General features: G+C 35.9%; 1 protein-coding gene across 1 annotated transcript in view; it reads right to left on the reverse strand.

The window, feature by feature from the left end:
* The window catches only part of LOC123307757 (hemicentin-1), a 197,167-nt gene that overhangs the window by 47,249 nt on the left and 122,298 nt on the right, over positions 1-27,620 (reverse strand). The window contains exon 10 of the mRNA XM_044890186.1: positions 9,165-9,464. Coding sequence (XP_044746121.1) covers positions 9,165-9,464 — 300 coding nt within the window. The remainder of the gene's footprint in view (positions 1-9,164; positions 9,465-27,620) is intronic.

Here is a 27,620-nt window from a genome sequence, read left to right on the forward strand (position 1 = left end):
CTTGACATATCAAATCAAGATTTTGAAATGGTGATTCCTAATTCCCAGTCGAAATTTTCATTGCGTTTCGTCTAATTAATAATAATAACAACGTTTTGGCACAAGAGTTGAAGTTATTTTAAATTATCTTTTTTTTAACTTTATCTATTAATAGGTACAACCTATCGGTACGCCACTGCTAACGGATCCAGTTCTGTCAATTGAACTTAACTTTGCCACCTTCTACGTCACCACCCTTCCAATCGGTTTTGAACTGAATTGCAATAACTACTTTCTCTACCTGCTCTTGATTATCACAAAGTGGTAGTCTTATTCTACTATAAGTGACATTAACTTTTCAGTATACAGAACGTCTGCTGAGCCATTTGGCTCCGATTATTCACTAACAAGCAGTAGAAATAAAAAATATAAAATAATCAGTGAAACTTCCTACTTCCACAAATTCGAGTGAAAATGATCAAACTTAATCTGAAACCTTGACTGCGAAAGCGGCAGTAAAAAGAAAAAGTAACAGCATTCACCAATGAAAGGTAGTGGTAGGTACAAGTGGCAATACTGACAGAAAGGAATTATGTTATTCTGTCAACATTCAGGTTTACACAAGTACCAACGGCGAAAATAATAAATAAGCCAAAATTATACCATGTTTTCATAAAGATAAAAAGTAAAAAATGTAAACTAGATTCCAATTGGAATTCGAACAAAATTATGTTCAATTATTTTCAATTTACATTTTTCTAGCAAGAAATTTGAGCAATGGTCAGACAAGATATTTCAAGATTTCTTGTTTTCGTGATAAGAAATCTTGGTTTGACATAAAATTTCTTGTCTTGTCTTGGAATTGTGAAATCACTTCTTCTTGTCTTAAAATTAATACAAGATCTTGAAATTTTCAAGGACTTTGCGAACCCTAAGTTCGATTATGAAAATGGCCGTTCATTCGAGCAACGAATAATTTAGTAGGTAGCTAAGACACCCGCTACTGTCCTACTCGACTAAAATTCTTGGTATTCACATCAAGTTACTCACAAATCGACTTAACTACCAGCCTGCTAGAAGCAATATAAGAATATTCCTTAACAGAAATCTCCTACCCAGAAACTGGGTTGGACATATGGGGTTATTGAATTAACTGGACTCAAACCTCTTGGCAAAACCATCGGATGTTATGCCAATCATTTTCGATTTCGAAACGCCCTCTGAAACGGTCATAGCCGACCGTCCGAGTGCGATAAGTTTCGTGAATCGTTTGGACAAAAAGTCATCCACGTGGTTTACTGATGGATCAAAATCAGAGAGGGGCACCGGCATTGGGGTATATAGACCTAAACTGAGGATCTCTGAAGCCCTGGGAAGTGAACCCTCTATTTAACAGACCGAAACACTGTCTGTTTACGTATGCGCTCAGGAGTGTCTTAAAATGAACCTCAAAGGTGCTATATCACCACGGACAGCCAGGCCACGCTGAGGTCCCTGGAATCCAACTGCCAGAGATCTCTGCTGACATGGGAGTGTCGTAATACCATAAAGCAACTGGCCAGAGAAAACAAAGTGACTCTACTATGGGTACCAGGGCACTGTGGTGTTGAAGGAAACGAGAAAGCCGATGAACTTGCAAAAAGAGCATCAAGGTTAATACCTGCTGAACCTGAGCCTTTCTGTGGGCTTGGAAAGTACCAATACAGGGCAGCGGTCCAAAAATGGGAGTTGAACAACAGATTAACTCTCTGGAGAAACACTCCTGGACTTACTCAGTCAAAGAAATTCGTGATGATTTCACCGATCTACACCAGAAAACTGCTAAAGCTGTCACGAGCTGAGCTTCGGGTGATGGTGGGAATGACAGGGCAAAGTCAGCAGATGAGATTTGTAGGCTCTGTGGATCAGAAGAAGAAACAGCTGAACACATGGTATGCAAGTGTCTAGAGCTGGCGGACCTAAGAACCACTCATATGGGGAAACCGGTCCTGGATACTCACGAGGTAACGGCTAAGGCCCCTAAGGATGTTGTCAGTTTTATCAACACCATTGACGACCTCCTTGGATTCCTATGAATGAGTAGGGTAGAGAACAAAAGATCTGCATGGTCACAGTTCCCAAAAGGCTTATAGAGCCACAACTACCCCAGTTCAAATAATAATAATAATAACTACCAGCCTAGGCTGAACAAGGCTGAAGAGTCCTATGTTAAAAATTTTAACATGGATCTCCTGCCAAGTGAGCGTTTTCAACCGTACTAATATTGTCTATGGAGCTTTTTTCAATGAATCGATAACATACCTTCACAGTATCTCCCAGTATCTGCTCAACGTGCGCGTTTTCGGGCCTGAATAATGCAATTCCTACCGTATTTTCGCATAGATTGCGTGCCTCTCCAAAGTACACCGTGTCGCATGAAACGTTCCCATATCTGAGAAGAGGGAGAGAAGACGGGGAGGAATATTGAGAAAATAACGCCGGAATCGTTTGAATAAATGATGTTATTCACAAACTGCGGAATAGATTATGGAACCGGCTATAACTATGAGTTTTCATGCAAACGAGCTCATTCTTCATTTGGGAATTCAGAGAAATGTCTTTTCCCCGTTCTATCTCGGTAACTCAGCTGTTACCTGGCCTGGAAAAGCCCCCTCGAAAGGGCAACGAGGCAACAGAATGAAGGAAGATACCCGATATTTCACGCCGACTCTTTCTCGCCGGACAGTTAATATCACGTACATTTTTCAGTTCTGAGGTGAGAAATTTCGGACGGAATAAATTATGGAATTTTTATCTCGGAATTACGCAATGGAAAAAAGGGTTCTCTCGCGAATTTGACTAAATGAATGGGTAATGAAATGTTCCTGTAAATTGGAGCGTATTCCAAATCTTATGTTGGTACCTTTTTGATTGACGCAACCATGAAGGGAGTTTTGTTAGATCTCACCAATCTCTCAAGCTACTATATTATTGATTATTTGAATCGAATCTCGAAACGCTGCAAAATTCACGTAGACATATTTCCCTAAGCTCTTGTATCATACAAATCAAAAATGTTGAAAACTGTAAGGCTCTGTATCAAAAGAATATATCTAGTCACAGTCTTTGACTCAAGAAAATATTTTAACAGATTCTTGAGGTCAAAAGAAACACTTTTTTCCTTTACTATTTTTTACAAATCGGCTCTGTTCAAAACATACAGGCTGTTGAAACACCATAAAAAAATGATATTTTCAGTTATATCTCCCAAACGTTTTTATCGAATGAAATGAATTTCGGAATATAGTTTTTCATTTATTAGATTAATTTTTTTTAAACACAAGATCACCCACGTCTTTCAGTTTTCTCATTGTGACCATAACGTACCATAAAAATACCAAAAATTCAAAGAACCGAACCCTCTAAGTTGGACGATATCTAATGAATATTTGAACGTTTTGTAAAATAAAAGTATTCTTTATATTTTCTCGTAAAATGCGCCGTTTTCGAGTTATTTGATGTTCAAAAATTAGAAAGTATCTGTGAAATGTGAAAAATTGGATACTTTGGCTGAATACAACTCTACTTAAAATATCCACCGATGTTTAGTGTCATAGATTTAGCTTACTATCCTGAAAGGAATTTTGTTTCTCCACGGCTGGCATAGCTCATTATGAAAACTTAAAATGGCTATATCTTTTTATCAGGGCCGCATCGGAAAATATGTTATATGTATATACTGTTAAAATATTGGTACGAGTCAAAGACTCACCCTGTATACTACACAAAGATTGAAATAGATAATAGACGTACATGTACCTAATAATAACATTAATAACATCTGATGTAAAAACGATGCTGTATATGTGATGATGTAGTTAGATGTCTGGTGTCTTCATACATTTAACCTGCCGAAATTGCAACAGGACCTAAACAAGATTGCTTTAGAGCGATAACGTAGTAATGAACACAATAAAAATTCTACCTATAATTATCCGCTGAGCTAATCAGTTCAAGTTTAAGAAATATTTTGCCAAATGCCCATCAAAGCATTGGCGAGCTGTTGTAATGTCTGCGGTGGGTCAGGGAGGCAGTGTAATTGCTGTGACATGGCAGACTGAGAAACGTTCAATACAATTTTGGTCTGGAGGGGCAGCGAACCAAGCAATTCAGACGATGCTATGAATTTCTATGCTCTCGTTGTGAACTATGACTGCCGTAAAGGAAATAATAATTGGTTCTATAATCAAATAACGAGATTTGGGCGTCCATTGAAAGAAATGCCTCTCCAAATGCTCACTGAGCCACCACTTAAACCAGTTGATGGCGTCAGAAAATGTTCATAATACCGTTGAACCCATTCTCGCCACACCAACATTCGCCCATCAGGGTCATACATCTGGAGAATTAATCCTACATACACCAGATTAGTTACAATGGCCTATTATCACACATAAGGACTACAAACTAAAATATTATATACCAGAAATGAGTTTGTTCTAATTTTTTCCGAATAAGCAAGTTTCATGAGGAACATACTTTGTGTGTATCAAGCCTCTTCACATGATACGTGCAGTAATACTAAAAATTGTATTCGAGAGTAAAATGTAATTAGTGTTTTAGATTTCTTCGTGTGGGGATATGTTAAAAATAAAATTTTCACTACTCTAGTCATAAAAAGGGCTGATTTAGAGCAGAGAGTCAGGAACGCCATCAGGGACATTTCCCAAGTTATGCTGTTGAATACAGTGAATTTTGATAGAAGAAGAAGTAGAAGATCTCCACTTGAACTTTCAAGCACTGCATTTGAATGTCACTGCATTCATGAGCATAAGAAGTGAAGAGATATTCAACGTGAACAAAATCCTCCTTCCAAGACTCCTTAATCCATAAAAATGTTAAAATCTTAAATATTTGAAATTGATGATTGGCTTAATATAGTTTGCACTGCCACTGATAGACAAGTAACTTCATCTATTATTATAAGTGCTACTGTAGAGTGCAGATAGCAAAAAAAAATGAGCTCCATCTATAAAAATCCGCAACTAAAAAATCCCCTGAATACATAATTCAGCTATCTGGACAAGCGAACACTTTCTGGATATTTTTTGGGTGGCAACCTCATCATGACCCTATACAAGGCGTATCGTATTTCACTTATGGAAATGGCGTGAGAGGCCTTCGGATCTAGCGGACGAAATTGCTGTCTCGTACATTTTATCCGATATAAAGTTTCGGTCGAGCGAATAGCAATATCGTAAATACGTTGGCTCACCCTAATTTCTCCCAGATATATTACAATATCTTCAGGACGTGGACTTTGCATATATTTCGGGATTCCCCCGACGGTTTTCATCACCACGTATGTTCTATTTTATGCGACACGAGGACAGGGTGTGAATCTCAATGGCGGTTCGATTTCGATAAAGAAACGGATATGGGGAAGACGATATGAAATTATAACTCCATTAGGAGGACCGAACGCAGCAGGGCAATGCGAGAAATGAAAGAGATTTCGCCAGATGTTGTACTTCTTCCATCCCGAAAGTAGTAGCAATGAAATATCTACGTCAGAAAAAATTATTCCACACTTTGAACGCCCTAGTTTAGTTTTTTTCGGCTGCTGAATATTGTTGCCCCGTTTGGGTTAATAGTGCTCATCTTTCTATGAGAAGTATTATTGGGACTATTAGATCTTCACGTATTCAATGGATACCAGTTCTCTCAAACACTGTACCGCTCCATATTCGTGGAGAGAGTGCAGTTATGAAGTCTTGGAATGAATTCCACTCATTTCAAATTCTGTCCTATATTCCTCAAAATACGATTCCCAGACTGAAGTCTCGTAAACCCTTATGGTCCAACTCTTTCCTCAATTCGAATGTGAGGGTCAAGGATATTTGGTAGTCTGAATGAAATATTTGCACTATTTTCAACCAAAATAAGTGATCATTCGAATAGAGTTCCTGGTTTTGATCTTCCCAGTAAAATATTATGGTCTATTTTGAATCGTATAAGAACAGGTCACGGACGTTGCAATAGTATGCTTTTCCGATGGAATTCAGTTTAGAGCCCTAGTTGTGAATGCGGGGAACCAGAAAAAACCAAAAATCATCTGGTTAATCATTTCAGGATGATTTTAGGGCTATTCATGTAGTTTCCGAATCTTTTTTGAATTAGGTTATGAATAATAGGTAAATCTGATATAAAAAACATATTTTCATTATCTTACGTTTTTCTACTTTTGTTTTTTTTTATTTCAGATAAAATTTACTGGTAACTTGGAGAAGACTCCCTGAATTTCCTATTTTCTTCGAGGAAGATATCAATTTTTGCAGTGCGAGATGCCCTTCGATATGAAAGATTTCAGCTCATTCTGTAAACAGTTTCATCTACTACAATCGACTACACTCACTGGGAGAAAGGGTTTTTTACTGGGGTTTTCCCTCAGCTCTTGTTTCGTACTCAAAATTGTATGATTCCCCGTCAAGCTAACCTCTACTAAAACTGTATCTTATACACATGCTACAATTATTATTTGATGATGAAAATTGTAATACTTTTTATTGAAAAAAATATTTTGACTCGTACAAATATTTTCACAGTATCTTCTTACGGGTCACACACTCAACATATGGAGAGAGAGATCCCACCTCGAAAAAAATCCGCTGCTAGAATTTCTCCAGATGGGACAAACATATCAGACTCCTTCAGCAAGAAGTGGGATTTTATTCAACAACCCCCTCTGTTGTCACTCTGCGTCCCAAATGCATATTGAATATATTCGCATGGGTAAAAAGTGCGTAGTTTGGAGGTCTCAGCTTCGGGTGAAATCCTTGTTCGCGCCTGGACCACCTTGTTACCCTAAGTCTGAGTTCAGTTCTGGATTCCGTAGTTATATTCTCACGTAATTCTCGTTTCGTGAAACCCTCAATCCTCAGAGTTACAAGGATCTGCACTCAGTGTGCCATCTGACCTTCTTGACCGTTATCTCCGGCCAACATTATTTATTGTTTGTCAAATGTGGGAGACGAATCTACATCTTCAGGTCAAGTGAGGGTTCAGAGATATACGTAGGGATCTTGGTCAGGAAATGGATCTGTTCTATTAGTAACGAAACTAATTGATTCGTTCCTTGTGCTTGCCTTGACCACAGCTTCACAAAGAGCGAATGTTTTCATTCTTTAAAATTCGAAGATTAACGGTAGATTTAACAAGAGTTTTATATCTCGATCAAGCGTTTGATAGTTGTTCGAGCACTTGGGAAGTTTCATAAATACTAGGGCTAATCTAGACACGGAAATACAAAACCGTATCAATTCGGCATCACGGGCATTCTGGAAGCTAAGGGACAGAGTGTTTCAAAATCACGACCTTAATCTGAAGACCAAGACAGCTGTTTACAAAGCAGTGGTCCTCCCAACGCTTCTTTACGGATGCGAAAGCTGGACGCCCTACAGGTGACATATTAAACAGCTTGAACAAACGCAACAACGTCATTTAAGACAAATAATGCACATCAGATGGTTCCACAAAGTTTCGAATGCAGAAGTCTTGCAACGCGCGAGTTGTACAACAGTTGAGACTCAAGTAACGAGGGCCCGACTCAGATGGAGCGGCCACATTCTGAGGATGCAGGACACAAGACTTCCCAAAATAACTCTATATGGCGAATTCACTGAGGGAGCCCGGAAACCAGGAGGCCAGTATAAGCGGTTTAAGGATACACTACATCAATCCGTAAAATCAGTTAATGCCAATCATAACTGGGAACAACTAGCGTTAGACTGGTAACAGTCTTTGGTACACAGTTATAATGGAGACTCGAGAAGGATACAGCGGCGGCCAGATCTGGTTGGTGATTATCCATGCCCGGAAAGTGGTAGGATCTGTAGGTCACGGTTGGGTCTCTACAGTCCTCTTTTGGTCTTTTTGTAGATTCATTCCCGGCAACGGGATAGAGCAATGAATGAATGAATGAATGAGGAGGTATAACTTAGGTATTCTTACAAAGATCCAAATACTTCTTGGATTTTGCAGTTTCAAAATACCGAAGGAACTCCTTGGAATGATCTATTCCTGGAAGATTCCTCCAGAATATTTCTCTTTTGGCTTCTACCTTCTCCTGAAACTCTCTCTTGCATACCACAAAAAGGTTCTGGGTCAGTAAGTGGCGTTTGTTCTCTTTTTTTGGCGAGTATGTTGGATTTTCCGGTTCCTTTGATTCCAGAGTGACTAGGAACCCAAAATAATCAGTTTTATTTCCGAAGGACCAAGTTTTTCGTTTGTATAATCTCTGAACATCATGTTTCCACAAGCATTTTAAATAGTCAATGAGCTGATACAATCGTATCCACACGTGAAAATAACGCTAATTGAAGCCTCAGCGTTATCTGCGATTTGGGAATCCACCCTTAGATTTATTGCATCAAACATAGCGGGAAAAGAGTCTGTAAAGAAAAACAGGGCGATAGATCTACCTGCAATGTTATTTTATACTAGTATGTTTCCTACGCCGCCGTAAAAACTTTTAATTGCCATCTAACGACCGGCCTGGGTCGATTTACGTATCCGCTAAAATTAGTATAAATTAAACCCCTTCCTGACTTCGAGAGGCAATAACTTCCGCCAGTTTTGTTTTGTGGAGTGGCAATTAGATTATTCAAGCATCCCCGGCAATTTTGCCAAATGAAGATCATTCGAGATTTTACCTAGAATCTCGAGTACTCACAAACTGTGAGTAATCAACCTGCTAAGTACGGGAATATGCATGAGGTGGCATACTTGAGTGTATGATAATGAAATTTATGTTCGATTATATTACCAAAATTCCGAATATATGCTGGGTTCACCACACTCAATTTGGAACGGTAAATCCTAATTGGAAAAAGATTATGTAGCGTTATCATCGAGGACTTATGGAAATATGGAAGGTAACTTCGTCCACAGAAATATTATAAGTATTAAACCACCTAAACATCACAAAATTCATCCATTCAGATTAGATTGATTTTACAGAAGTGTCGTTAGGTTTTCAATACGAATCGAATTTAAGACATGCCTTGGCATGTCTTGGCATGCCATGGCAATCATTCACTGATTGCCATTGCAGTTGCCATAAGCATAACAGAAATGAGTATAACTTAGTGTTAAGCCTGCTTAATATTTGTTGGTGTGAAGAATCATTTAGTAACATATCTACTTACTTGCTGGTACAAGAATGAACAAGCATGGGACATCCTGTGGCCCAAGATCATTGGCTGCCCAACAAGACAAAGATTGTATTTCGTTTTCAGCGGGTGGAACTTCGAAATACAAGGTGGAAACACCACCTTTATTCTCCATCTTTGATCCTTGGACTCTGAGGACGTTCCTGCTTGTGTTGTAAGTCCAGTAAAACCTGTTCACTTCAGGAACGGACTCCACGTGGCACTGAACTTGGATTTTCTTCTGAGGAATGGCCCCCACCCTTGTTACCTCGTGGCCTTTTTTGCATCGGGGAGTGACTGAAAATTGATAAAAGTAGATATACAGGATGGAAATCATCGAAATAATTCATTCCACCACAATTTGAATCTATTAAATATTCAAGATGGCAGAACAACTACAAGTTAAAAGTACGGTACTTAAAGGCCTTGTTTAAAATGGTTTGTAAACCATTGATGAGACTGTCTGATTGTTTGGAGTTACTTGAAAAAATTTATATATATTGAGGAGTTTAGAAAAATTGAGACACTGTATAGAAAGTGATTGTTATGTTTTTCGTTTATGAAGTGGTGCTTTTATTGCAAAGTGTAGTATTTTTACCCCATTTGCCAGTCATCAGGTACTACTGTGCGGACGACATCTTATGCATGCTGGGATATTTTTGGATCGTGTAAACTCATGAGTTAGCTAAATAGATATGCTCTCAGCTATCCTTTCGAGATTTAGAATATCATTTTTCTGCTCACTGCCCAGAGATGTCCTTGCCAGCTGATTTGTTTTTTGCGGTTGGTGAGTTTCTACTACAAGTAGGGGTCTTTTGGAATATCACAACGAAAAGTCGGGTTCAAATGATTGAAGTTCATCTAACCACTTCTGTCTAAAATATTACTTATTGCAAGACATTAGAGGAGCAGAATAATATCACTATTTCCTTCCGAAATGTCACATTGTTTCGTACAAATAGGAATCATTTATACGATATGCCCCAAGGTCTCTGCATAACCTGATAATTTATATTCTCAAACTATAAAAACCACAATATTTTAATGAGAGAATCTACCAGTGTCTGATGAACCGCTTTATGCAAATTCTTGGAAGTTTACCTCCGTCTTAATCCTTGCATTCACGATACCATAATACATTTACAAACTTCGTATCCCTAAGGAATACCCAACTTATAAAATAGATTTCTGTTATGAGGTGAATTTGCACAGACTGCATAGATCACCTTCCTTTTCAAGCTCGGATTTTTGAACATACGATATGACTCGGAATGAAATGGTAGCTCATTTCTTATGACGAGTAGGTACGTAAAGAATAGATATATAGAGTGAGTCTTTGCCTCGTACAAATATTTTAACAGTAGATTATTGAGATCAAAAGACACTTTTCTCCTATACTCGGCTGAAAAACCATAAAAAATGATATTTTTAGTTATATCTCACAAATGGTTTTATCGAATGAAATGAATTTCGGAATATAGTTTTTCATTTATTTGATGAATCTTTCTTGAACACGAGATATCACCCACGTCTTCTGGTTTTCCATTAAGACCATAAAAATACCAAAAATTCAACTTAGTTTCACGAGTTGGGTACTCTTGAAACTGAGTTGGACCCTTGAGTATTAACCCCTTGGGGTTGAATACTCAAAGGTTGGACGCTTTCTAACGATTATTTGAACGTTAAAAGTAATTTTCATATTTTCTCGTATTATGAGCATTTTTCGAGTAATTTGATGTTCAAAAATAAAAAAATATCTGTGATATTCGGAAAATTGGGTACTTTGGCTGAATGCAACTGTGTTTAAAAGATCAACAGATGTGTTGGGTCATAGATTTAGCTTGTTATTCTGAAGGGAATTTTATTCCTCCAGAGGTGGCATAGCTCATTGTGAAAATTTAAAATGGCTTTATCTCTTTATCAGCGCCGAATCGGAAAAAATGGTAGAAAAAAAAGGTGTTATTTTTGGCCTCAAGAATTTACTGTTGAAATATTTGTACGAGTAAAAGACTCACCCGTAAGAAATAAGGAAAAGGGGTGTAGAAAAATGCTTTTGGGAGTTAACTGAACTTTATTCTAAGAGAATTCATAACAACTTGCTAGTATATACCTATAACACCAATAAACTGAGGGCTCAAAGCCTTCTGAACCATCACGCTAGCCTTTCCACGCCACAAATCACTCAGAATTAACAGCGGATAAATCGATACCATCATTCAACGTCAACCAATTTTTCTCGTACTCAACAAATTTTATGTAGCCTGCAAATCGGCTATCATTCCAATCCATTATCGAACTGACTGCATAAAGTAATAGAAAAATTATTATTCATACAAGAAAAATGAGGCGTTATGTGATCAATCAACTCTAAATACATGCACGTTCATTCGTTTTCTGCCTCCGAACTAATGAAGCGGATGTGACGTCATCAAACGTGGCGTCGAACACGCTTTTGAACAGTTCGGGGTGAAACTGTTAGGCTAATTGTTGTCGTTTTTCTAGTTCGCGTTTCGCTTATCGGACGCCATCTGCAATACGTTCAAATCGTATCTTTGGGGCATTGTATGGTAGAAATTGCAGGAAAAGTTCCCTTTGTGATACCGTCAATTCGAATTATACTGAAGCATTGAATTTTTCCCTGAAATCTTAGAGGAGCCACCCCTACTCGAAATACGACACTGGCTCTTTTGATATTCATTATTTCCAAAAATAAACCGTCGGTATTGAACACACAAAAAATACAATTCCTAGAGATGGCCACATGAAAATTGTTTTAGGGGGATGTCCACCCTTAAACGGTCTATTTGCTCTCCTCTCGAAGGATTTTATAATTGACATAGCTAGAGTGCTAGAATATGCAAAGAATAGGAGTTGTTTCCAAGTTTACCATAATAAACGAAACAGTTTCTTGGTTATTGACACTCCAAACGTGATTGTTGACCACACTACAAAAGGAATCAAGTCAATCAAAATGTAAAGAATGAAGAGGTGAAATTCGATAAAATTCAAGATTTTCTTGAAACTGATAGGTATATGGAATATTTTAAGACATTCACATCAAATTTCACATATTATCGCCTTATAAGAGCCCCATCTACCCCTATAATTGGTTTTCTGTGAAGCAATGTTTAATTGTGAATATGTATTGCTGCATGAAATAATTTATCATTTATATTATTTATTTATATTAATATTATTAATAGATTTATTACAGATCACAAAGTGAACCGTGTCAATAGTTTCGAAAACCTTGGAAATGGTGGTGTAGGGAAATAATATTTAAAAAAAAATGGATACACCATGGAAAGATTCTGCGAAAGCAAAATCAATCAAACAAAAACAAATATATCGATAGCCAAGTGCTTTCAGAAGTATTGAATGTTTCTCTGGACTTGTATCGTTTCAATTTCTTTTCCGGTAGTGGAAGGATTGAAAGAAGTAATCTGTAAATGTATAATACTTGAAAGTTCGAAAGATTCCAATCTTATGAAAAGGACTTCAGTGGCAATAAAGCTTTCTGTCCTATGTTCCCATGATTTATGGCTTCGAAATTCCTGAGTGGAAATAGCCAACTTATAAATGATATTCTCTTCAAAAAGCCAATAACTGTCTATTACCTCTCGTTGCTAGGGCAATGAATCTTTCCTCTTCTCTGTTTGCAATCAGGAAGAGTGGAGGTCCTGTACTTTTCATGTGAAACTGGTTTATACTTATTCACCTAGTTTTGTTCTGGAGTTTCTAAACCACTATAAGATGACGAAAATGATTTTGGTACTATTAATTTATCAAAACAGTTATCGGATGTTTATAACATGATGATTCTCCTCAATTTGGATTTTCACAGCATATGCAAGTTTAAACTGAATAACTATGAGTTTCATTCATTCATGAATTCAAATGCTACGCTGAAACTATTCAAAATCATTCTTCAAATATGAGGTTATAAAATTTATATCGCTTCGTTTCTAGTTTGCAATTTGGCACTACCGCCTACTAGAAAATAAAAAGAACAATGGCTTGTTTATAAAATAACCGCTGTTGATTTACAGCCATCATAAAATTTTACGTTCGTCGCAGACTTCATAGACAGCCATCTTTGTCTATCCATCAAGATAGTGTATTTGATGTCCTTTATTATCAACGCATATTTCAGTCAATGTTGCCAACTTGTGCAATAGAAACGAAACGCTTTAAATTTTAAATTGATTTAAAATAAATTTTTTTGGGAAACGATTGGAATGGTTATTGCAAAATGTGACGTATCAAAGATATTTCATAAAATATACATCATTTTCGTCAGAAGGAGTATTCCCTATTACCTGCTGACTTAGTAGTAAAATAGTATGTAGTTGGATTGAGGAAAATAATAATCTTTCATTTGTTGATATTAGAATTTCTTCTCGAATTAATGATTACGAAAAGGTACAGTTGTCGTGAAAACATCCAGTACCAGCAGCCATTCATCGATTCTGTATCAGTTGAATGAATAAAAAGAACAAAATTGTTAATTACAATAATTAAACAGAAATTTTTTTATATTTTCTATATAGATACATAATAATCTTTAATTCAATGGTAGAGAAACAAATTATCTATATGTAAACTTTGATACTACTATAGTTGCAGCCCCTTGATTCAAGCCTACGAGAAATTTACGCGATAGCCTTATTTTCAGAGTTTTAAACCTCTCAAACACAATATTAATTACTTCTCATCACTTCTATTCGATTGAGAACCTATCGGAATAGGATCTAAAAAACCTTATTTACGTTGGAGTCCTCTCTCAACTTCAACTTTCTTATCAGCGAACTCATTCGAGACCTTCTTGGAAGAAAGAAATTCTTTCATGCTCAAGTACCAATTACAGCACAAAATACGAACGGGCCTCTCATCAAGGGCTTATTCATGAACCGACCTTTCGACATAGTTTCATCCATTTGATCTTCTAGGTAAAGTATTGCTAGGAAGTACTCTAACAAGTTTAATTAATCGAAATGAAAATGAATGAAATTGAGTTAATTCGGCTTCCATGAACTTCTGTTTCCGAAGTTTTCCATCCGGGGCTGTAGACGCTGTACATTTCCAGGCCTGTAACAAAGGGATCGTCTGCCAGCCCGAAATCTTGGGGTGGAGGATGATAGATCGATTTATCATAGGACGAGATGAAAAATCGTGGAAATTGTGCCATAACCTAATTCAATTATTTTCGAGAGATTGAAATTAAGTCGGACAAGATTTCGTATTTCTCTATGGAAAATAGACTCTCCACAAGAGTTAGGGATATCCTATTCAATCGTTTTTAAAAGTATGTAATCTTCGAGAAAATCTCTGTAAAATCATTTAAAACTCAATAACAACTTGAATCGATCAAATAAAAATCAGTATGAGACATTTCGTCAATCTGGTCGCCTTTCTTCTGAAGTTTGGTTCTTTGCATATGCTTCATGAATGTTCTTATTTTGAATGATGTCAGTTTATCAACGGCTTCGATTTGAAACGAGTTTTCTGAAAGACTTAAATTAACAAACGCTGAGGCTAATAGGGCTATCGGAATGCTACGGGGTGGCCTAACTCAGGTTGTTGTAGCGGAAAGGCTCCAAGTCAGCCAAAGTGTGATATCTCGACTTTGGAATAGGTTCAGGGAGACAGGTTCGGTGTTGGAAAGACCAAGGCTTGGTGGGCGACGAAAAACAACACCTGCTCAGGATTGTTTCATCACCGTTTCGGAGAGAAGAAACCCTACATCTACGTGTAGAAAGCTACGGAATAGGTACTCTTCAAAATGCAGATGGGGTCCAAGTTTCCATCGAAACCATCAGACGACGTTTGAGAGAGGTTAATCTAGGTTCTAGACGTCCATTAAGAGGAGTTCCATTAACACATGACCATAAGCGTCAAATACTGGAATGGACAAGTCAACATATCAATTGGAACGATCAATGGCGTACTGCCCTTTTCACTGAAGAATCCAGATATGGACGATTTTCAGATTCTCGAAGAATAAGGGTATGGACAATCTCACGCATACCCTGTAATCGTCGCTATGTCCAAGAAGTCCATCCATTCCGAGGGGGTAGTGTTATGGTATGGGCCGGGATATGTTTCAACGGGCGCACAGATCTACACATTTGTCGTGGGAATATGACCGCCTCTCACTGTAGGGATCATGTCATTGACAATGTTGAGTCAAATTTTCATGCTGCTATTGGTGAAACTTTTCAATTTCTAGACGATAACGCTAGACCGCACCGTGCAGCCATAGTTGAGAATACGCGCGGGGAGCTTGGTATTCCACATTTACCAATACCTCCACACTCACCAGATTTGAATTGCATAGAACATGCATGGGATATTCTCCAAAGAAGATTAGATAATCATCAACCTACCCCAGAATCCTTAAATGATCTGAGAGAGTTTCTGCCCCGTTTATGGAAACAAATTCCTCAAGAAATGTTCAACAACCTCGTGTGTAGTATGCAAAGAAGATGTCAAGCTGTTGTTGATGCCCGTGGAGGCCATACATTGTATTGATAGTCTTAAAAAGCTTGAATTCTCTGGGAATAAAATTTCGCTATTTTACTCGATTTTTCTTAACAGGCTAAAATTAATTTGCAACTTGAAATCATATTAATATGAATTTTCATCACAAAAATCTTATTTTAACTATATTTTTTTGCAATTTATAGCCACATCCTATTCAAAATTAGAAAAAATATTGTGTGAAACACGTTGCCAAATACTATTTTTCGTAATTTGCTCAATATGAAAAATAATGCTTTTCCCTACTGATTGCATAAATAACTATTCTTTCTGTTATAAATACCTGCCTTTGAAAACAATATATTCGAATGAAAAAATTTTGAAATATCTTCTGAAAATTCTCAGAGCATATTTTTCAATCTCAGGTTGTTTTGTTTTCTTCTCGGTGACACTTTTTAGTTAGACTACTTGGACTTTGTTCTTCACGAATAATAATAAAGATGTCCATTTGTTTAAACAGTAATCCTGTTCACTGATGACAAGGCTTATGATTACAATTCTTTCAGTTGAAAATCGTTGACTTTCCAAAGGCTGATGGTGAGGAATTTGTAGGTGAAGTTCGAACAATTAAAATGAGCACTTTTGTCGATCGGTTTGAATAATAATAACTTGAAATTTTGACGAAACTTTTATATGTGATAATTAATATTTTCAGAATAGTGTTATTAGAATATGATCAGGATTAACAAAAAAGCTTTTGAGATATCAATTGAGAGCTTTGAAAATATGGAAAAACAGGTAATGTACCTTTTACCCATAAGGAAGGTAATAACAGAACTCATCAGGTTCTTCTTCAATCAATAGTCAATTTTTTTTTGAGATTAAAATAAGCGGGCATCGATTTTTTTCAATGCAGAATTCAAAAAATTCATATTTCAAACAGGGGGAGTTTTTTTATCTGTCATCACAGTGATGCTGTTATAATATCTTTCACAGCCTTTGTGCATCAAACTATTAATTTGTTCATTTCTATGATTTTTTCATTCAACAAATGTGAATAAAATTTAAAGCCAATCTGACAGAGAGATTATGTCATATTTTCCAGATAAATTGTTGGATATTGGTTTATTTATATAGTTTTCCTTTAGATCGTTGAATTAATCCTCGGGTGTTCAAGTGCTATACTTTCGCGCTCAAACGCGGACGTTAAAGTGCACATTAACGCCCAGTCGAACATAAAGTCAGTTACTGCTCTCTGGTAGATTACTGTTGCTGTGTGAAGACATCATGAGTGGCTGAAGTAAATGAAGAAACGTAATATTTCTCTTTCAAGCACATCTCCGAAATACACCGCTTTTATGCATGGCTGAAGAAAGAGGTTATCAAGGTGAGAATATGTTTAGTTTATTACTGCAATGAGATCTAAACATGTCCATAAAATAATTATATTATTTATAATTAGTGTGTGAAGCTATACGAATTATTCATGGATTAGAATCATGTTGGAATAGTCTGTTACGCATTCCGAATTCTTTTTATTTTTATGATCACAGGTATCTACGTTACTGGTTCTTATACTTGTTCGGAAAAATCAGACGTTTCAAATGCTCTATCTTCCTCTTTCTACTACAGGGAAAGTTGGAGTGATTTTTTTATGATCACATATTCACGATGTCGACTAGAACATGGAACGGGGAATAGGCAGATAAACTTGTCGATGGCCTGAAACGAATTCAGGAACTTTTGCTCCGCGAATCCATATATTTGAGTATGTATGGTTTATTTAAGGGCGAGTTCCTTTGATCTTCAACCGCAACCTTCGTCGCCCTTTTGAGAAAGCCGATTCGGAATATCGCGTGAAATGAAAAAGAAATCTGAGAATTAACCCTTTGATATTTTCTTTGTGGGTGCTTGTAATTCATTTTCTCTTAGTGATCTATCAAACAAACAAAATGAATTTGAAGAATCGTTCTACTGTCAAGTTTTCTACTCGAGGACCCTGTATAACTTCGGGAGGGCCGACAACCTCAAAATTTTCAGTTCTCACCCATAATATTCAAACTAAACCGATTTCGACCAAAAATTTCTAAGAGCATTAGATTTGCCACAGTTCTGTTCACATCGAGGTTTACATAAAACTTTCATAAACCTTGTATTGATCAAGATACGAGGATGTATTGATATCTAGTTAGCCCAGACCAGTTCCGTGCATAAAAAAAATATTGCGTTACCATAGCAACGAACAATAACTCATTAGAAGGGTCAGTGTCAATTTTGAGGTCAAAACAGTAAATCAGAGTTACGCAATAAATTAAATGGAAGAAGATGTCCACCGAAATTGTGAAAATCGAAAAATTGGAGTATCGAGCCATCATCAAGTACCTGTATTTAAAAGGATTAAGAGGTACGCAGATTTACAAAGATATGCTTATAATACCCTTGGTGATCAATGCTCTTCGTATGCGACCATGAAAAATTGGACTGCAAGATTCAAAAGAGGTGAATTTTCCATTGAAGATGATGACCGATCGGGAAGGCCAGTTTCTGTGTCAGTCCCCGAAAATATCGATGCAGTTCATGACATGATTTTATCAGACCGTCGAATTGGGCTAAAACGGATATCTGAAGAACTGAATATTTCATACGAACGCATTCATCATATAGGTAGTATACATGAGAAAAATTGCTGCAAATGGATCCCCAAATGTTTGAATGTTGACCAGAAGCGTGCAAGGGTAGAAGCATCGTGTTCGATCTGTGCTCGATTTGAAAACGATGTAGGCTTCTTACACCGAATTGTTACTATGTAACAATGGTTCTCCAAGACCTAAGAAGTTTCGTGTCCAAAAATCTGCTAGAAAAGTTCTTGTTTCAGTTTTTTGGGATTGCCATGGAGTAATCATGATTGATTTTTTGGATAAGTGTAAAACAATAACCGGAGATTACTATTCGACATTACTGACCACTCTACTGAAGAAAATTAAAGAGAAAAGTCGCGGAAAACTATCCAAAGGTGTTTTTGCAGGACAACGCCCCTCCACACAATTCTCATGTTGCCATGCAAAAAAATCGTGATTTAGGGTTTGAATAACTAGTACACCTCCCTTATTCACAAAATTTGGCTCCATCCGACTATCATCTCTTTCTTCAACTGAAAAAAAGTTTAAAAGGTCGTAAATTTTCCTCCATCCAGGAGGTATAATAATAAAAGCTGTGGAGGTCTGGTTTGCAGAGCAAGAAGAAAAACATTTTTTTAAAGGTCTAGAGACGTTGCAGGTTCGTTGTAATAAATGGCCCCAACTAAGAGGAGAATATGTTGAGTAATAAAATATTTTGACATTGAAATTTTGTTTGGTTCTATAGAAGGCTAAGAATTTTTCAATATATCCTCGTACTTGTTGACTTCACACCCTTACATGTGCATGCATTTGAGTATGTTGTACAAGAAAAATTCTGCTATTTCCGGGAAAATCATTAAAAAACGTTCAGAAATGACCAGTTATTTCCACTAAAAATTTTTCATTAAGAAATGGCTTTTTCGTAATAACTTTCCATGCGTATGTTCGATAATTTCACCGATAGCACACAATAGAAAAAATCTTTTCGGAAGTGTATTTTCTTCAATATTAAATTCGGATGACTTTCTTATTGCACATTTTTTTAACACTTGATTGAGACTAATATTGCAATTTGGGAATTATTTTGCAGTAGTCTCCTTTTCAAGACTATCTTTCGTGGAAGCTAGTGAAATGAATTTATTTTAAATACAGCAATGTCTGGTGAAACAATTCTTTACTGGGGATTTAAAATTGAGTGATTTGGATCACTGCAAATGAAAACTCTAATAGCTTCAGGCGAGAAAGGAATAAGACGTAAATATCAAATACTAATGCGGCATTACGGACGTTATTCACCCCCCATAATTAGGGAGCCACTTCGAAATTGGAATTTATTGTCGTGACATAATCTGCGTATAATATGCACAACCAGTGTAAGTTTTATCGGGCCCCCATAAAACACAATTAGTCGTAAAACTTGCATACATATCCTATTTTAATTGTGATCATCCAAGGAAAATGATATAAAAACATAACAACGCATTAAGCTGGCTAGCAATACGCTGCCCGGATTAAGGGTGTCTTTATAACCGCACACAACACTGATGCCGTTTGCTAGTGGTTTTATCTAAACTTTTCCAATTATCCGACCAACTTTATTGCATTACTGGTATCAATCTGCTGAATTGGCGAAGGATTTTCAGTTCCTCGTGAATCCTCGAATAAGTTATTTTGCAATATCGCGGTTTATTTGGTACGGAGGCACTCAAACTGGAGTGTGCATTAAAAGTTTGATTCCTCGTTGCGGGTAGGTTCCCGGTTATCTGAGAGCAGCGATTTAGTTGAACGGGTTACAGATAAAAACATCAATGTTGTGACAGAATTTGACTTACCCCCGTGGTTTTCCTACTCTGAACCTGTTATGGTGAAATTGGTGCAAAATTTCGAGGTGTTTGGAATAATTATAGTGATGTGAAGAATCGACCATGTGACCGACAAGCGCAAATGCCAGGGAATATTACTTTTGTTAATTTCAGTCTGGAGTGAAATTAATTTTTGTCCATTTCTTACCATTCTTTGAAAGCAGATATTTTCGTTTCTTTACATTGGACTTTGCATAAAAGAGTAAGATCTAAAGGTGTATTAGGTTCAGTTAACATAAGTACAGGGTTTGCAAAATTGGTGATACCTGAACTACAACTTTTTCAACCCAACGAGATAGAGAAAAATGCATGGCACATTACGGTCGTCTTTTTTCGAGAAACTAATAATTCCATCAACTGCATTACTCTATCTTCTTTTGTTTTCGAGTTATAGGTCAAAAATAAAATTTCAACTTCGGTCATTATCTCTGTTTATGTTTAAGCTAGGATATTGAAATGAAAACATTATAAAGACACTTTTTTGATAGCAATCTAGTGGCATACTAATATTTTTTCCAACAGGTATATTTGCTGAGCTATAACATAAAGATGTATTTTTCTTATGAAAAAAGTAGTTTAAAATGACTTAGAAAGACTGAGGGTGATGTAATAATATATTTCTGAAACGGTAAAAAAAATGGCGATAGTTTTTTATTTTGAACTACTGTTCTCATAAGAAAAAACACAACTTTATATTATAGATCAGCAATTTAACCTGTAGGAAAAAATAATAGTACGCCACTTGCTATCAAAAAAGTCTCTGTATTGTGACTTCATTTCAACATCCTAGCACAAACAGAAACGGAGACAATGACCGAAGTTGAAATCGACCAAATTAGAATTTTGGCCTATAATTCAAAAACAAAAGGATATAGAGGAATGCATTTGATGGCATTATTAGTTTCTCGAAAAAAGATGACATCAATGGTACATTCAAATTTCTCTATCGCGTTGGGTTAAAAAGTTGTAGTTCAGGTATCACCAATTTTGCCCACCCTGTACATAAGCCTTCTAACCACCACTAAAATCGGATTTTTGCCTATTGGGTGTTGTAAGGAAATGAACCAGAGAAGAGATTCAAGCCGTTGATCCTTACATCCACTTTCAAAATCAATTAAAGTTTTTTATCCCAAAATTTCTTTCTGATCTGCTAAAGAAGAGAAACTAAAGGAAGCTGCAGTTCTTGAGAGACTCTTATGTTGATTATGAAACTTGGTGTTAATCAATTTAAGGACACAAAATGAAGATTATGCTGCTTTCGATCAAAAAGACAAAAAGGGACTCAAATCTGCAAGAATTTTATGGAAAATTCAACCGAAAAAGTTTGATCCTGCAAACGTAACTCTGGATGCCATGTGTTGGCATTTTTATTCATTATTGATGGCTAATCTGTCGACGTTGAATCAAACAGAATAAGTTGAGTAAAGAAAGCAAAGGGTCTTCCTTATAGTCTCTATTTTGATCAGAACGTGGTTGGTTTCATGGAGGTCATCAACTCAACATCATCAGATCAACAAGGATATAAAATATTCAGACTATCAAGATTAGAGATTTCACTCAATTTTAGAAAACAACTTTTATCAAGTTCGAAGGAATTGAACTAAATCATCTTCTTTGTATGAATCAAGATAAAATTTAAAGGATCACCTAAGAAAATATCTACAATAGAATATAAATTTCATCATCAAATTGAAAATTTATTTGCCATTGAAAAATTCAAGAAATTTCTTCAGATAACCCTCTTTCAGACACACTCTTCATTCATATATCTACATATATTAATAAAAGAGGATCTATGGTTTACTTCAAAATGCTTTATTGTTCAAACGATCGCACCAAATTGGACAATTCTTTTTTTGTTGTGTTTATTATTGTTAGGGCAAGGTTTATATAACAAAATATTCCCAAAAAAAAATTGTACAAAACAAAGAAAAAGGCATTCCTTTTTCTTACGACCAATCGAGCAATCACGATGAGTTAGTTATTATTATCTACCCTAGAAATAATTTGAATGGCAAAACTAGGTTTGCCGGGTCAGCTAGTGAAATATAAATTCTTACTTATTGCAATGATATTCCCACAAAAATGAATCTCTGCAATTCGCATTTGAAGAACAATAATTTCTTTCTGGTTTTTGTTAAGTAACTGTAGGACGACTGGGTTAAGATCAAAGAGGCCTTTGATCGATCAAATTTCACTCCGCATTCGTTTCTTATCCATGAACTTCAGGAAGTAGTCGAGTAACTAAATCTTCATCAAATTACTTTTCAAGTGTAAAAGATAGGTTGATAAAGCAGCATAATCACTTAATATACTTCGGAATTATGGGCTTCGGAAATCAGGAGCAAGGAAAACTCTGAAATGAAAATAATCACCACGTGTTTAATTTCCAATTAAATGAGAGGCAACTACAAATTTCAGACATTTAATTTCTGAAGAAAGTGAAAAATATCAATGGGAATCTATGGGAGATCATCATTGACAGAAAAACACACTAGGAATTGATTGCCCATGCAAAGTTAACGGAAATTAAATCATAATGCTGATAAAACCTGACGGGTGGAAAATAATCGATAAATTCCAATTAATTCTGCTTTCATTCCGGATTTTTCTGCCTTCTGCATCTGACGTTTTTCCGGTGGGTTATCAGAGTTCCGTATAATCCTTCAGTATTTAACTATCAGTGGTTGAATATTCAACGATAAAATTAACCAATTAATCAATTGATATTAATTGTTATTATATCATTATTATTATGCATAACAAGTTAAAAAAATATTCGTTCGAATGTATGTACATATACGCTATGGGATTATCCTCGATAGACGTTATCAAATCAGCTTTTCGTATTTCGCAAGAATATCCAGTATATGCAGTATATTTTCTTTAAAATATTATATAAGGAAAAATTCAGCTACTGGTTGATATCATCTTTCATATACAGGGTGTGAAATGTTATAGTAATGATGTCTATAATGGGATATGAATGAATTGTTGCGTAAAATTTCAACTTCAATGATGAAAGATTCACACTATTTTTTGACAAGAAATCACCCCTAAAGTTTTTTGGTGATCACTGTGTTTTTTGTGAATGTTTGGAAACATTCAGTTGAAATATAAGTCGTTTAGATTTAGATAAAACATAATATGAATTCACTGACATTGAATATGTTCGATACCATCTGAGATATTGTACACTTTAGAACATCAGGATTACTATTTGAATGGGCGGCCCTTGATTCTAAATAGGACTTCCTGATACTCTGTCTTCTGTCTTTTTTAATTACATTCGAAATTTTTGTAATATTTATTGATAATATAGTTGTGGCAATGTCGTTATGACATTAACGACATTTCATGAGTGCCAAGCTGTTTAGAAATAGGTTTGCAAATCATCGCCATTGTTTCCCTGTTTAAGAATACGAAATCTGGGTGCACTTCCACATCATTTCAAAGATCTTTTCAATCCGAGTATGTGCTTGCGTATGTTTTACTTTTAGATTGTAAAAAATATTATTATCACGAATATTCTATTTCAATGAACTCCGCAGATTGTAGCATATTCCAGCGGAGAGGATCGTTCGATAACGCTTTTTTTTTACAGAATCGTAGCGTTCCTCCGCGAAGATAGATTATGCCAAAACCTCGGTTTATAACTTTCCGGGAATTTCATTCGACGAACGCGTTTTCATGACGTGAAATATAACGCGAAATTAAATGATTCTCGTGATTTATAGAAAACAATTTCAGCCACTCAAATATAATTCTTTCAAATTCGGTATATTTTATTCAAGTGTGCCCGCTTCGAACGTTCTGCTCTTGACAGTTCGCACTTCGGAGATTGAATATTTTTATAACTTTTCATCTCGTTTGTCGCCGAAAAAATCTGATAAATTTCGGACGAACTGAAGGGACCTGTTAGGGAAGGTGACAAACTAATTCGAATATGCCTTTCGAAAAACTGAGCTGAATGAATTACTTTGTAGAAATGTTTCTGAAATCTTTCAGAAATTTCCCGAAAACCAATATCAAAGTTTGTTTTATGAATATAATATCAATAATTTCCATTGGTTTGGTTTACTGAAATGAAAGATGTGCATTCAAAAAATTATACTATGGAATTTTGAATGTTGATGTTCAGGGACTTAACGGAATTCTTTGCTTAAATCACCTCATGTTCCCATACTATGGAGAGTAGAGAGAAGGAGAACTATCGCTGCTTTGAGACCATAGATTTTTTGTCCCCTAAAATATGTACCAATATGGTAGTTCATGTTTTTGCAAACAGGCTCGCTGGCCATCAAGGGATGGCCAAATTTTGATTTGAACTAGTTGAAGTTGGCTGAGTGAACTGTTTTCCTGGGGACAGATGATAGGAATATTATTATTTTCGATTTTTGATAAGAGAACAACATATGACCATGGTGAAATGTTGAAGCGTGCGCTAGTGTAAGAGTGTTTTGGCATCGGAAAAAAAAGGAGAAGAGATAAAATTTCCGAGAGCATTTTTGAGAGAAAATTGGAAAAAACCTTACCTCAAGAATCGACTCCGAATCAATTTGTGTGTCAAGAGCACTTTTGCGATGAAGATATCAAAAAGATGATGGATTCATTATAAACGAAATCGAAATTGTCATCCCTCGTGAGAAGTGGACTCTTCTGAATAAGAATATCTAACCAATAAAACTACATGGGTCAGAAGTGGGTATTCTTGAAGAATTTTGTTGGCATATCATAATATATGGTTTGTATCGGTTCTTAGCTGAGTATTGGAAACAGAATCTACTCAAATACCTAAGTGATGAATCTGAGACTGATATAGTCCGATATCTTGGGTGGCTATGGAAAATTTAATTTAAGTTGGTAATAGCCCAGTAGTTGAGATTTTATGTTGCGGAATTTAGGCTGGTATTTTGAATGAACAGTGAATTATATGTGAATCTATGCACTGACCGACAATAATTTGAATTTTGTACTGCTTTTCGTGCTCTCAATTTAATCGTACAAATTGAAAAAATAATTTTGGATGCTGATTAATATGCTCTGAATTTCAATATTTCTTCTTTTCAAATACTATTCTAGGTTATATTTATATATTCCATTTCTGTGATTGTAACTATAGAAATTATTGAATATCTTTTGTGTCCAGATATTAAGCTGCTTCTGGACTTTCAAGGCCTACTGGGATGTCAATCGTTCTCGAATGGACTATACCTTTTGTTGTCTTGATATGTTCTACTCCTTACTGCGAATGTATATAATTTTGAAGATTTCATTAAACCAACTGTTTCAATAAACAATGATAAACATATGTAGATATCAGTGATTTCTTTTGAATTTCATTGATTTCGTCAGTTATTATGAATGAATAAAGCTGATTACTTAGTCCCCTTTATAATGTGAAATTTATTTTATTGCATATAATTCGGAAAATTCATATTTATTATAGATTTAAAGAAACGTATTTGAAAAACCATAAGAAAAAACTACGATGACATATAATCTAAAATAAAATGAAGGCTATTCATTTCAAATATTCCCATATGCACTGAGAAAAAAAGAAATGGTTCCAGCAACAAAATGCTTTGTACAGCAGGTTTACTTTGAATTCAATTAATGATTGTATTGTATCAAATAAGAACTCTTCAGTAATAAGCCTATCGTAATTTATTATGAAAAGGCAGTAAAAGCACATTTTCAGAAAATGCTACTAGCAGATTCTAACTGTCTCCAACTCCAATTTGCGAAGAGCATTTCTTTCAATTAGTTGAACATTGTGGCCAATACTTGATGAGAATCCGTATCAAAACTTGAGTAACTGAATTAGGTACATAATTTTTATTAGCATGAGTTTCAGGTTTCAGATTCAGAGTGCACTATAATTGAAGTAGTTGCTTGAAATAGCCGTTACTTTGCTTCACACAATACTCACATCTTCTTCTGACAGATCCAAAAGAGGTTTTTAAAATGAAAGGCGTTATTGCCTAAAAATTCTGCTATTGATAAGTGAAAATTTACTGATTGGAATGAAGGCATAAGAAAAAATGATCAGCTTAAAAACTTTCAATTTCAATGAGTGTTCAGTACCATCGATACATCCTCCTGAGATAAAACAAGTGAAGGCACAGATTGGATGAAATAATCCAATACACTTCCCCGTTCCTTCATGAGAGCTGAGAGCCGTTTCTCGTACTCATTCAGGTGAGCGCAGTCTTTTCGATTTGTTTTTTGACACCGCAGGACCCCCGAACCGGAAAATTCCTGGCCTCTCTCAATCGGATACAAGTTTTAACTTGATTAAATTTTCAATTTACGAAAAAGGGGGCGTGGGAAGAAGAAACAATACTTTTCGGAGCATACGTTCGGTTATCAGGTTTGATTAAAGCGGAGTGAAAAGCTGGGTGAGTGGATATTTCCCATGCGTAATAACATTCGGGGAAAAGCTTGGGAAAATATCGGAAATTAAAAAGTGAACCACGCAGATTGCTGAAGCCTTTCCGACGTTCCGTTAGACCTCCGTGATGAGACTGACACACTAGCATATTTGAAGCGGAAAAATGAGGGATATGAAAGGTTCTCGTGAATTTTGACGTGGATAACTCGTATCCAACGGGTAGAAACCAATGTGATGAATGAAGTATCAAACATGTTGAATAATTTTCCGTGAATTCCACAATCGATTTGACAGATTATTATTTTTATTGAATTGTTTGTGATTTTTAAATAATCACAATTATGTGACTCTGTACGCATCCGATGGAAGCTCAGACTTTTAAAAGGCATTGACCAATGACATTTTTTCTCCATGTCATTGGGTTGCAACAAAGTGTGTTCAAAAAACTTCGTAGTAAAGTAGGCCTTGGAATTTCAAAGATTGATATTCTGTGGCTGGACGTTTTTCTTTTCTTGAATCCCCAAGAGAATATATGGAGTAAAAAGATGGAAAACGAAGCGACAAAAATTATGTGAGCGCCATCTCGTGTTTCAAATGTATTACTAAGATCCTAAGACTGGTTGAAATATCAATTTGAGTGCCATTTGCAGAAACATATGAAATTTTGTAAGATTTCAGATGGCTATGAGGTTTTGAGTGTTTTGATTCTCGTACCGCTTTTTGTTTATCTTGCTACTTCTAGTTGTTGATTATTAATTTTTTTGTCTTATTTCTTGGTGGAAACTTCAAAATCTCGTTCGAAAATTATTGCTTGATGAAGAAGTGTGGATCAAATAAAATGGATTTTCCGAAATTAAGATTTTACATTAGTTATATACTAAGGAAAATGGAAATTTAATTAAAACTCAACATGTGACTCCGTCATTCATTGGTTTCTATTTTCAGTGCTCCGAAGTGGACTAAATGTTCAGGGCGTAAAGACAATGACTTAGCTGACTTCAGCAGATACTACTGACTGCGAAATACAGTCAATTGTGAATTGTGAACTGTTTATCCACGTGAATTGTTGCATGCAGGAAGCATCCCTTGCATAAACTTA

The sequence above is a fragment of the Coccinella septempunctata genome, chromosome 2, assembly GCF_907165205.1.
Source record: "Coccinella septempunctata chromosome 2, icCocSept1.1, whole genome shotgun sequence".
Taxonomy (NCBI): Eukaryota; Metazoa; Arthropoda; class Insecta; order Coleoptera; family Coccinellidae; genus Coccinella; species Coccinella septempunctata.